General features: G+C 44.0%; 1 protein-coding gene across 1 annotated transcript in view; it reads left to right on the forward strand.

Moving 5' to 3' along the window:
* Positions 1-1908: 1908 nt before the first annotated feature.
* LOC138635270 (fibroblast growth factor 12-like) overlaps positions 1909-13166 on the forward strand; it is a 40678-nt gene continuing 29420 nt past the window's right edge. Inside the window, exon 1 of the mRNA XM_069722667.1 lies at positions 1909-2203. Within this exon, the coding sequence (XP_069578768.1) occupies positions 2176-2203 (28 nt within the window). The 5' untranslated portion in view covers positions 1909-2175. The remainder of the gene's footprint in view (positions 2204-13166) is intronic.

Raw genomic sequence — 13166 nt, forward strand, 5'->3', positions numbered from 1 at the left:
CTGTGTGACCCCTATGATTCATCTTGTGTCTTCCACCTGCTCTCCTGTCTTTGACTCCTCTTGTTTCTTTGACTCTTGTTTCCTTGACTCCTCCTCTCTTCCTTGTCTGTTTTGTGTCCAGTTTTCTGTTGTCCTCCACCTGCTCTCATCTGTTTCCTGCTGAGTTCTGCTCACGCTCGGTTCTTCCTCATTGCCATCAGAACAGTCGCCGTGCCAACAGAAAACCAACCATCAGCCTCCAAAAGTAAACACAACATATGCTGCAAACCCTTCATGGCTGCTGCTTAGACAACAACAACAAAAACAACAACATCAGAGACAATACAAAAATAGCTGATAAAAAAGTGAGGATGAGTGAGTCTTCAGTTAGAAATCCTCCCAGCATGCACTGGGGCGACAGATTTATTGACTGCAGTAAAACGCAGGTTTGAATGTAGAAACAGTTTCCAGGAGTTTGTTTCAATGATTTGTTTCTATTTTGACTGCAGATGAAATGTTCTGGTTCCAGCAGTCATTACAGGATCTTTGAAATGATTCATGTGTTTTTGCTCCCAGTATTTACTTTTATTTTGTAGGTATGGTGGAGGAAGTACTCAGGTTGTTTACAAAAGTAAAAATATAAATACCACAGTGAAACTACTCCAGTACAAGTTAAAGTACTGCATTCAAAAACTTACCACAGTAAGAGTCTGAAAATGATCAGTAATATGCACTTAGTGTCAAAATAAAAGACACTTCCTGTCAGGGTTTTAATAAATGTAATGTTTTCAGATTAATTTTACTGCTGTAGTTCTTTAATTTTGTGCTGATTTGAACTCCTTTATTTAATCTGCAGTAATGAATCGTGATCCATAATTACAATCACGTTCTGAGGTTTGGTTTTAAAGACGTGTCGCTCGAAGCTTCGAACTTCATGTCAAACAGTTTAATAAAGTTTTGTCTCATTGAAACAGAAAATATACCGCATTCAGCAGGATTCATGTCTGTAGAGTCAGTTTAATGTTAGCGTCCTGATAAGTGACGTTAATGGAAGGTTCCCACTAACGACTGACAACCTTCATTAAGAATGTGTAATGATCTCGTTCCTGCTCCCCAGAGGACGAACCCTCCCTGCAGCGCCACCATCTGGACAGACAACACACCAACAAACAGGCCTGTTGGGAAGCATTGGAAGGTGTTTGGAGAGCTGCAGCCTGTCAGATCAGCAATGTGCTACAGGTACATATATATACATATATATATCGTGCAACAATCTAAGAATAATGTTCCTCAACGTAAAACTACAAAGAATTAGTGGATTTCATCGTCTACGGTTCATAAGATCATTAAAAGATTCAGAGAATCTGGAGAAATCTCTGAACACAAGGGACAAGGCTGGAAACCAATATTGGATGGTGGTGATCTTCGGGCCCTCAGGCAGCACTGCATTAAAAACACACTATTCTGGAGTGGAAATCACTGCATGGGCTCAGGAACACTTGTGAAAACCATCGTCTGTGAACACAGTTCATCGCTGCGTCCACAAATGCTGTTAAAACTCTCCAAAGAAGAAACCAGATAGAAACATGATCCAGAAACACCGCCGCCTTCTCTGGACCGAGATCATTGAAGATGGACTGAGGTGAAGTGGACAACTGTCCTGAGGTCTGAGATTCTGTTTGGAAATCATGGACGCTGCATCCTCCAGGTTAAAGAGGAGAGGGACCACCCAGCTTGTTATCAGTGCATCTATATCAGCCAGCCCCCCCACCCCCCTAATCCTCAGATAATAAGGTTCCCGGAGGTTTCCTCCTCAGACCACCACCACCACCATCATCACCACCGTGTCACCTTAAAAACTCCTCCGGCGGTGACGTCACTCCTGCTCTCTTGGCTCAAGCTGCAGCAACACGGCGCGAGCACAGAGAGAGAGAGAGAGCAGCGCGCGGACCCGGCACAGGTGAACGCACGAGCCTCAACGTCCGCAGGAGGAAGGAAAAAAATAGAAGAAGAAGAAGAGGAGCCGCTGCTCAGACAACAGATCCCGGTTTTATCCGCGGTGCCTCCCTCCTTCCTCCTCCTCCTCCTCTCTCCCGTCGGTACCGACCCATTCTGTGCGGCTCGCGACGCTTGTTGACAACAGCTGACTGAGGAAGGAAAGGAAAGGAAGAAGGAAACACCGACACACACCCGGAGATGGAGGGCAAAGAGAAGACACCGTTAGGTAGGAAACGGTGGTGGTGGGGGGGGGGGGCTCTTTTACCCGCAGAGGGAGGAAGAGGATGATGAGGATGATGATGATGAAGAAGATGATGGATGGAGAGAGTGATGCATGTTGGGTAGAAGTGTACTGCGGTATCCTGCTGCATGGAGCTTCTAGGTGTGGTTATTATGGGATGGGGTGCAGAGAGTGTGTGTGTGTGTGTGTGTGTGTGTGTGTGTGTGTGTGTGTGTGTGTGTGTGTGTGTGTGTGTGTGTGTGTGTGTGTGTGTGTGTGTGTGTGTGTGTGTGTTTGTTTTGAACCAAACGGCTGAGACTCCTGATGCAGCAAAACACGCACAGACAGAGACAGGTGGAAGATGGACAGACAGGTACACTGTCCAACAGGACAGAGAGACAGACAGACAGGAGACAATGAGGTGAGACAGATTGTTGAAGATCTAAGAGAGACAGGAGGACAGAGACAGACAGGAAGTCAGATAAACAGACAGGAAGTCAGAAAGACAAACCGGAAGTCAGAGAGACAGACAGGAAGTCAAGGAGACAGACAGGAGGACAGAGAGACAGACAGTAAGTCAGACAGACAGACAGGAGAGCTTTCAGAGTAATAGAGATTGACAGCAGCAGTTTGACAGACAGGTGGAGGACAGAGACAACTTTGATTGAGGTGTGTCCTGATGAGGTGTCCACTCAGAGAAATGCATTCTGGGAGCTGCAGTTCTTTTCAGAGACAGATGAGTTCAGGAGCTGCTGATTTGAGCCTTTGAGCCAAACGTCAGGTTCCTGGACTCTGATTGGTCAGAACCAGTCATGTGACGTTCAGGGTGCGTTTGATTGGTGTGCAGACTCCTGGTTCTCACTGACAGACTTCAAACTTTTGAGCTGAAGCTTTGTGTCGTTGTGTTGTTGTGTTGTATTGTTGTGTTTTTGAGTCGTTTTTGTGTTGTGTGTTGTCGTTGTGTTGTTGTTGTGTGTTTGTGTTGTTGTGTTGTTTGTTGTGTCGTTCTGTGTCCTGCAGTTTCTCCTCCAGCGACTCTTCTTATGCCCAAAATGTTTTCTGTTTGTCTTCCTGCGTCCTGATATGTAACAGCTCTCTAATACATTTATTATATATATATTATAAAGATATATAATATATATATAAACATGTTCGAACAAACATGGTCTGAAAAAAACACGTTCTAACAAACACGTTCTAAAGAAAACATGTTCTAATAAACTCATTCCAATAAACACGTTCTCACACGTTCTAACAAACACAACAAACGTTCTAACACGTTCTAACAAACACAACAAACGGTCTAACACGTTCTAACAAACACAACAAACGTTCTAACACGTTCTAACAAAGAACAAATGTTCTAACATGTTCTAACCAACATAACAAACGTTCTAACAGACACAACAAACGTTCTAATGAACACGTTCTAACAAATAGGTTCTAACGTTCTAACACATTCTAACAAACACAACAAACGTTCTAATCAACACGTTCTAATTAAAACGTTCTAACCAGCACATTTTAATAAACACATTCTAACAAACACATTATAACCAACAGGTTCTAACCAACACAACAAACATTCTAACCAACACGTTCTAATCAACAGGTTCTAACCAACACAACAAACGTTCTAATCAACACATTCTAACCAACACGTTCTAACCAACAGGTTCTAACCAACACAACAAACATTCTAACCAACACATTCTAATCAACACATTCTAACCAACACGTTCTAATCAACAGGTTCTAACCAACACAACAAACGTTCTAACCAACACATTCTAATCAACACATTCTAACCAACACGTTCTAACCAACAGGTTCAAACCAACACAACAAACGTTCTAACCAACACATTCTAACCAACACAACAAACATTCTAACCAACACGTTCCAACCAACAGGTTCTAACCAACACAACAAACGTTCTAACCAACACATTCTGACCAACACGTTCTAACCAACACAACAAACGTTCTAACTAACAGGTTCTAACCAACACGTTCTAACAAACAGGGTCTAACCAACACAACAAACATTCTAACCAACAGGTTCTAACCAACACGTTCTAACCAACAGGGTCTAACCAACACAACAAACGTTCTAACTAACAGGTTCTAACCAACACGTTCTAACAAACAGGGTCTAACCAACACAACAAACATTCTAAACAACAGGTTCTAACCAACACATTCTAACCAACAGGGTCTAACCAACACAACAAACGTTCTAATCAACAGGTTCTAACCAACACGTTCTAACAACACGTTCTAACCAACACAACAAACGTTCTAATCAACAGGTTCTAACCAACACGTTCTAACCAACACAACAAACGTTCTAACTAACAGGTTCTAACCAACACGTTCTAACAAACAGGATCTAACCAACACAACAAACGTTCTAACCAACAGGTTCTAACCAACACGTTCTAACCAACACGTTCTAACCAACACAACAAACATTCTAATCAACAGGTTCTAACCAACACGTTCTAACCAACACGTTCAAACCAACACAACAAACATTCTAATCAACAGGTTCTAACCAACACGTTCTAACCAACAGGGTCTAACCAACACAACAAACGTTCTAACCAACAGGTTCTAATCAACACGTTCTAACCAACAGGGTCTAACCAACACAACAAACGTTCTAACCAACAGGGTCTAACCAACACAACAAACGTTCTAACCAACAGGGTCTAACCAACACAACAAACGTTCTAACAACACGTTCTAACCAACACAAAAAAACATTCTAATCAACAGGTTCTAACCAACACGTTCTAACAAACAGGGTCTAACCAACACAACAAACGTTCTAACCAACAGGTTCTAACAAACACTGCAGCAGCAGCACACCAACAGATCGACACACTGCAGGAAACAACATGTTGGTTTATTTTTTATCGTCACAGATAAATGACGTCATCGAGCTGTGAACGTGAAATCCACCAGTCAGACGTGGTTCTGAACACTTGTGCTGCTCGACCTGATTATTTTTCTGTGATCAGAAACTACCAGGTTGAATCTCTCTGAAAGAGGATGTTTAAACTGTCCTTGTTGCCTTGGAGACAGATGCATTCATAGTGTTTAACTTCTGTCTGGACTGAGTGGGCTTTATCAGGGAGGGATTTATACTCAGAGACGGGTCGGATCAGCAGAACACGCAGGTGTCAGAGTGAACGGGCCCTGACGGTCGGAGCTGCTTGAGTTCTGGACTCGGCCTCCTCGCCGGTTGTCCCGTCTGCAGCTGAGAGAAAACTGAAGCTCTGAGGAGAAAATAAAAGCTGCAATGAGTCAGCCAGTTCTGCTCTGGAAAAATATCAGAAAACTGCAGCTGTGAGTCAGTTAAAGGAGCAGTTCAACATTTTAGTGAATTAACACTGAAAGGAACAGCTGAGAGTTAAAGGGTAATTCTGCTGTGTCTCTGAGTCTCTGTGTCTCTGTGTCTCTGAGTCTCTGTGTCTCTGTCTCTGTGTCTCTGTGTCTCTGTGTCTCTGTCTCTGTGTCTCTGAGTCTCTGTGTGTTTGTGTCTCTGAGTCTCCATCACTGTGTCTGTGTCTCTGTGTCTCTTTGTCTCTCCATCACCGTGTTTCTGTGTCTCTGTGTGTCTGTGTCTCTGTGTCTCTGTGTCTATGTCTCTGTGTCTCTGAGTCTCTGTGTGTCTGTGTCTCTCTGTGTCTCTTTGTCTCTCCATCACTATGTTTCTGTATCTTCTTTTCTCCATCACTGTGTCTCCATCACTGTGTCTCTCTGTGTCTCTCTGTGTCTCTTTGTCTCTCCATCACTATGTTTCTGTATCTTCTTTTCTCCATCACTGTGTCTGTGTGTGTCTCTGTGTGTCTGTGTCTGTGTCTCCATCACTGTGTCTCTGTGTCTTCATCTCTGTGTCTCTGTGTCTCCATCACTGTGTCTCTCTGTGTCTCTGTGTGTCTGCGTGTCTGTGTCTTTGTCTCCATCACTGTGTCTCTGTGTCTTCGTCTCTGTGTCTCTGTGTCTCCATCACTGTGTCTCTATAGGAGGAAATACACCAGAAATTCCCTTTAAAAAGGTTGATACATTTATTTTCCTTCTGTCTCAGAGTAGAAACTTTTATTTTGGTGAGGCTGACACCTTCAGTTGTATTTCCTGTGATTTCTTATTGTTTTGTTTGTCTGGGAGTAAATTTGGCCTTTTGTTTGTGTTTCGAATCAGCTGGTCTGTGATTGACAGGAGGTGGGGCCTAGAGAGGCGAGGCCTGACAACAGGGAGCGTGCTCAGTGTCAGTGTGTTTGTTTACAGCACACAAATCAGTGAGGTGTATTGATTCTGGATCAGATCCTCATGATTCAGAACGATTCAGTGTCCAGAACAGAAACCTGAGAGACTCTCACACACACACATACACACACACACACACACACACACACACACACACACACACACACACACACACACACACACACACACACACACACACACACACACACACACACACACACACACACACACACACACACATTTACAGAGACACGTTCAGGTCCTCAGAGACAGAACCGTCTGACTGACTCAGACATCATAATAGTTATTAAAAATCTGTCGTATTAAACCTGTGAAGAGTTAAGTCATCCTTCCTGTCCTGACTGTGTCTGAGGACATCCTGTCCACCAGTGTTCATGGACTTTTACACTCTGCACATATAGAAACAGAAACATTTGACGTGTTTCAGGTCGTCTCCTCAGAGGGACTGATGATACTCAGCTGATCGATCAGTGGACTGAGACAGCGCTGAGCATTTGACCAATATCACACCGACATCACAATCACACTGACATCACACCGAAATCACAATCACACCGTCTTGAAACCGACATCACAATCACACTGACATCACACCGACATCACACCAACATCACAATCACACCGACATCACAATCACACCGACATCACAATCAAACCGACATCACAATCACACCGACATCACAATCACGCTGACATCACACCAACATCACAATCACACCGACATCACACCAACATCACAATCAAACCGACATCACAATCACACCGACATTACAATCACACCGACGTCACAATCAAGCCAACATCACAATCACAGACATCACACCAACATCACAATCACACCGACATCACACCAACATCACAATCAAACCGACATCACAATCACACCAACATCACAATCAAACTGACATCACAATCAGACTGACATTACAATCACACCGACGTCACAATCAAACCAACATCACAATCACACCGACATCACACCGACATCACAATCACACCAACATCACACCAACATCACAATCACACCGACATCACAATCCCACCGACATTAAAATCACACTGACTTTACACCAACATTACAATCACACCGACATCACAATCACACCAACATTACAATCACATTGACATCACAACAACATCACACCAACATCACACTCACACCGACATTACGCCAACATCACAATCACAACGACATCACAATCAAACCGACATCACAATCACAACATCACAATCACATCGACATCACAATCACACTGACATTACAATCACACTGACATCATAACAACATCACAATCACACCGACATCACAATCACACCGACATCACAATCACACTGACATCACAATCAAACCGACATCACAATCACACCGACATCACAATCACACTGACATCACACCAACATCACAATCACACCGACATCACAATCACACTGACATCACACCAACATCACAATCACACCGACATCACACCAACATCACAATCAAACCGACATCACAATCAAACCGACATCACAATCAGACTGACATTACAATCACACCGACGACACAATCAAACCAACATCACAATCACACCGACATCACACCGACATCACAATCACACCAACATCACACCAACATCACAATCACACCGACATCACAATCCCACCGACATTACAATCACACTGACATTACACCAACATCACAATCACACCGACGTCACAATCACACCGACATTACACCAACATCACAATCACACGGACATCACAATCACACCAACATTACAATCACATTGACATCGCAAAAACATCACACCAACATCACAATCACACCGACATCACAATCACACCGACATTACGCCAACATCACAATCACACCGACATCACAATCAAACCGACATCACAATCACACCGACATCAGAATCACACTGACATTACAATCACACTGACATCATAACAACATCACACCGACATCACAATCACACCGACATCACAATCAAACCGACATCACAATCACACCGACGTCACAATCACACCAACATTACAATCACATTGACATCACAACAACATCACACCAACATCACAATCACACCGACATCACAAACACACCGACATTACGCCAACATCACAATCACACCGACATCACAATCACACATCACATCACAACAACATCACATCACCAACATCACAATCACACCATCACAATCACAATCACACCAACATCACAATCCAACATCACAATCACACCGACATCACAATCACACCGACATCACACCAACATCACAATCACACCGACATCACACCAACATCACAATCAAACCGACATCACAATCACACCGACATCACAATCACACCGACATCACAATCACACCGACATCACAATCACACCAACATCACAATCACACCGACATCACAATCACACCGACATTACACCAACATCACAATCACACCATCACATCATCACCACAATCACACCACACATCACACATCACATCACAATCACACCGACATCACAATCACACCGACATCACACCAACATCACAATCACACCAACATTACAATCACATTGACATCACAACAACATCACACCAACATCACAATCACACCGACATCACAATCACACCGACATTACGCCAACATCACAATCACACCGACATCACAATCAAACCGACATCACAATCACAACATCACAATCACACCGACATCACAATCACAGTGACATTACAATCACACTGACATCACAACAACATCACACCAACATCACAATCACACCGACATCACAATCACACCGACATCACAATCAAACCGACATCACAATCACACCGACATCACACCAACATCACAATCACACCGACATCACACCAACATCACAATCAAACTGACATCACAATCACACCGACATCATAATCACACTGACATCACACCGACATCACACCAACATCACAATCACACCGACATCACAATCACACCGACATCACAATCAAACCAACATCACAATCACACCGACATCGCACTGACATCACAATCACACCGACATCACAATCACACCAGCATCACACCAACATCACAATCACACCGACATCACAATCAAACCGACATCACAATCACACTGACATCACACCGACATCACAATCACACCAACATCACAATCACACCGACATTACACCAACATCACAATCAAACCGACATCACAATCACACCGACATTACACCAACATCACAATCACACCAACATCACAATCACAGACATCACACCGACATCACAATCACACCGACATCACAATCACACAGACATCACACCAACATCACAATCACACCGACATTACGCCAACATCACAATCACACCGACATCACAATCAAACCGACATCACAATCACAACATCACAATCACACCGACATCACAATCACAGTGACATTACAATCACACTGACATCACAACAACATCACACCAAAATCACACCGACATCACAATCACACCCACATCACAATCACACCGACATCACAATCAAACCGACATCACAATCACACTGACATCACACCGACATCACACCGACATCACAATCACGCCGACATCACAATCACACCGACATCACAATCAAACCGACATCACAATCAAACCAACATCACAATCACACCGACATCACACCAACATCACAATCACACCGACATTACAATCACACCAACATCACACCAACATCACAATCACACCGACATCACAATCACACCGACATCACACCAACATCACAATCACACCGACATCACAATCAAACTGACATCACAATCAAACCGACATCCCAATCTCACCGACATCACAATCACACTGACATCACACCAACATCACAATCACACCGACATCACACGAACATCACAATCAAACCGACATCACAATCACACCGACATTACAATCACACCAACATCACACCAACATCACAATCACACCAACATCACACCAACATCACAATCACACCGACATCACACGAACATCACAATCAAACCGACATCACAATCACACCGACATTACAATCACACCAACATCACACCAACATCACAATCACACCAACATCACACCAACATCACAATCACACCGACATCACAATCACACTGACATCACAATCACACCGACATCACAATCAAACCAACATCACAATCACACCGACATCACAATCACACCGACATCACAATCACACCGACATCACAATCACACCGACATCACAATCAAACCGACATCACAATTACACTGACATCACACCGACATCACAATCACACCAACATCACAATCACACCGACATTATACCAACATCACAATCACACAGACATCACACCGACATCACAATCACACCGACATCACACCAACATCACAGTCACACCGACATCACAATCACACCAACATCACAATCACACTGACATCACACCAACATCACAATCACACCGACATCACACCGACATCACAATCACACCGACAACACAACATCACAATCACACTGACATCACAACAACATCACAATCACACCAACATCACACCGACATCACGCCGACATAAACTTATGCAGAATTATGGATGGGGCTGCTTTGACTGATAGGTGGGAGAACCCTTTCTCATTCCCAAATACTTTTTAGCACAGCCGTTAACGTGTCATTTGGAGGTTCTGATTTGGAGAAGATTTTGATTTGATTTACTTAAAAGAAATCCACGTTGACTTTTGTTTTATTATTGACTCGAACACCCATCATTGGTTTCTTCCAACCGACCAGCAGCCAGCAGTGATGTCATCAACCATCAGTGATGTCATCGTTGGTTTGTGAACGTTATGAATCCTCCAGTTCAGATTCTGTCCGCCACCATCTTTGCTAGTTCGGAGCGGTTTGGAGCAGGAAGTGACCATACTTGGACGAGATGTTAATTTAACGTTTTGTTTTGTAGATTTTCTTGAAGTTTGATTTGCTTCATCTGGATGGAAACCTTTCAGCTGACGCGGTGATGTCATAATGTGATCCATCAGGAGTCAGACATCCTTTTAGATAAACAGATCAATGAAGTGTTAGCAGAAAATAACACACACACACTCGCACACACAAACTCACACACAGTCCCCTCCTCCACTCTGAGGAGATGCTGAGCTCAGCATGTGTGCCCCTCCCTTTGTTTTATGGCCTGTTGTTTTCAGCCTCCATCAGGCCATAAGCTCCGCCTCCTCGAGGAAAGGAAGCTCTTAGAGACACAACTCGACCACTTCATGATCCGTGAGCTTCCTGTCCTGTGTACGACCCGCTGACATCATTGAGGAACAGGAAGTCCTTTACATGTCAGATTCCACCTCCACCGATGTTCATGGATGAGGTGACTGACAGATGACTCAGCAGTTGTCTTCTGACGCTGAGTCATCGTTAGAGCTGAACAGAAATGTTAAGGATGTTTTCAGAGTTTGGCTCTTCTTCTTTGGTTTAATAAGACCTGAGTGGAGTGTTAGCCCCACCTGCTGTTTATCTGGAGGTCTTTAACTTCTCACATTTCAAAGAGCCTCTGTTGACAGGAAAAGTCAAAATGAGCAGAAAAGATCATTAAAGTTATTTGTACATCAACGGTTTGGAGCAGGAAGTGACCATATTTGGACGAGCTGGGGGAGGAGCCAGCGGTGGATCTGACCGATCTGATCGGAAACCTGACGATACTACGTCCCGCCCACCGATAGCTGTAACCTGACTGCACCACAGGCCTGTCAATCAAACAGACACGCCCCCAAAACCAGGTCTTCTTGAATCTTCTTTTCTAATGAATGAGGGATTATTTTCAGATGGACCTCCAGAAAACTAAGAAGAAGGAGTGACTTTAGCTAACAACACCGAGATAACTGATGGACACATTTTATTCACTTTGGATTTGATGAGAGAAGTTGAATGGGAGTCTATGGAGCCGGAGTGTCACCCGACCCTCCCTGTGATGATTGGCACGGCCCTCAGTGACATCATTCAGATCATATTTTACATCCTGCTGACAGCAGACACACTTAGAAAGTCACAGCAGCAGCAGCTGCATCACAGCTCCGAGTATTTAACTTTCAACTTCAGGATAACACAGCAGAGGAAGAGGAGGTTTATTACGGAGCCTCCTGCTGTCCTGAGACTCTGAAGCTTCATACAGGAAGAGGAGGAGCCCTCTGGTCCTCCTCACAGTGAGTAGAGCCCCGACTGATTGACAGGTGGATGAAGAGGACTCCAGTCTGAGTCCGTCTCTGCCCACCATGACCCAGTACTGCAGCCTGCTGCGACGCCTGCTGTCCTCCGAGAGTAAAGGAGAGGAGGCGGAAGAGGAGGAAGGCCAGACTCACCGGGAGAGCAGCCAGCAGGGTGAGTTGTCTGCCGGTCAGTGGGAACAGGTGGACTCTGTCTTCCACTGTCCACTAGGCAGCGCTGTGTAGGTCTATATCGGTGGATCTGTTCAACTTGCTGGCAACATGAAAACATAAAAACATAATGCTGTGGCCAGGAGGTGGCACAGTGCACATTTTGTTGTTTACGGTTAGTTTCATCCTGTTTTGTGTTGCATGTTATTGTGTTGGAGGAGCTGTGCTCTGATTGGCTCAGTGCTCGTGATGCAAAACTGTTCAAACAATATGAAAATAACATCCACAAATATGCAAATACAGCCAGCACGGACCCGAACACATGATCTGTGTTCATATGTACAGACTGTCAGAGATATAC

Source organism: Brachyistius frenatus, unplaced genomic scaffold, assembly GCF_029030835.1.
Source record: "Brachyistius frenatus isolate BFR_SWC_R1_liver_20210118 unplaced genomic scaffold, ASM2903083v1 Contig_299, whole genome shotgun sequence".
Lineage (NCBI taxonomy): Eukaryota > Metazoa > Chordata > Actinopteri > Embiotocidae > Brachyistius > Brachyistius frenatus.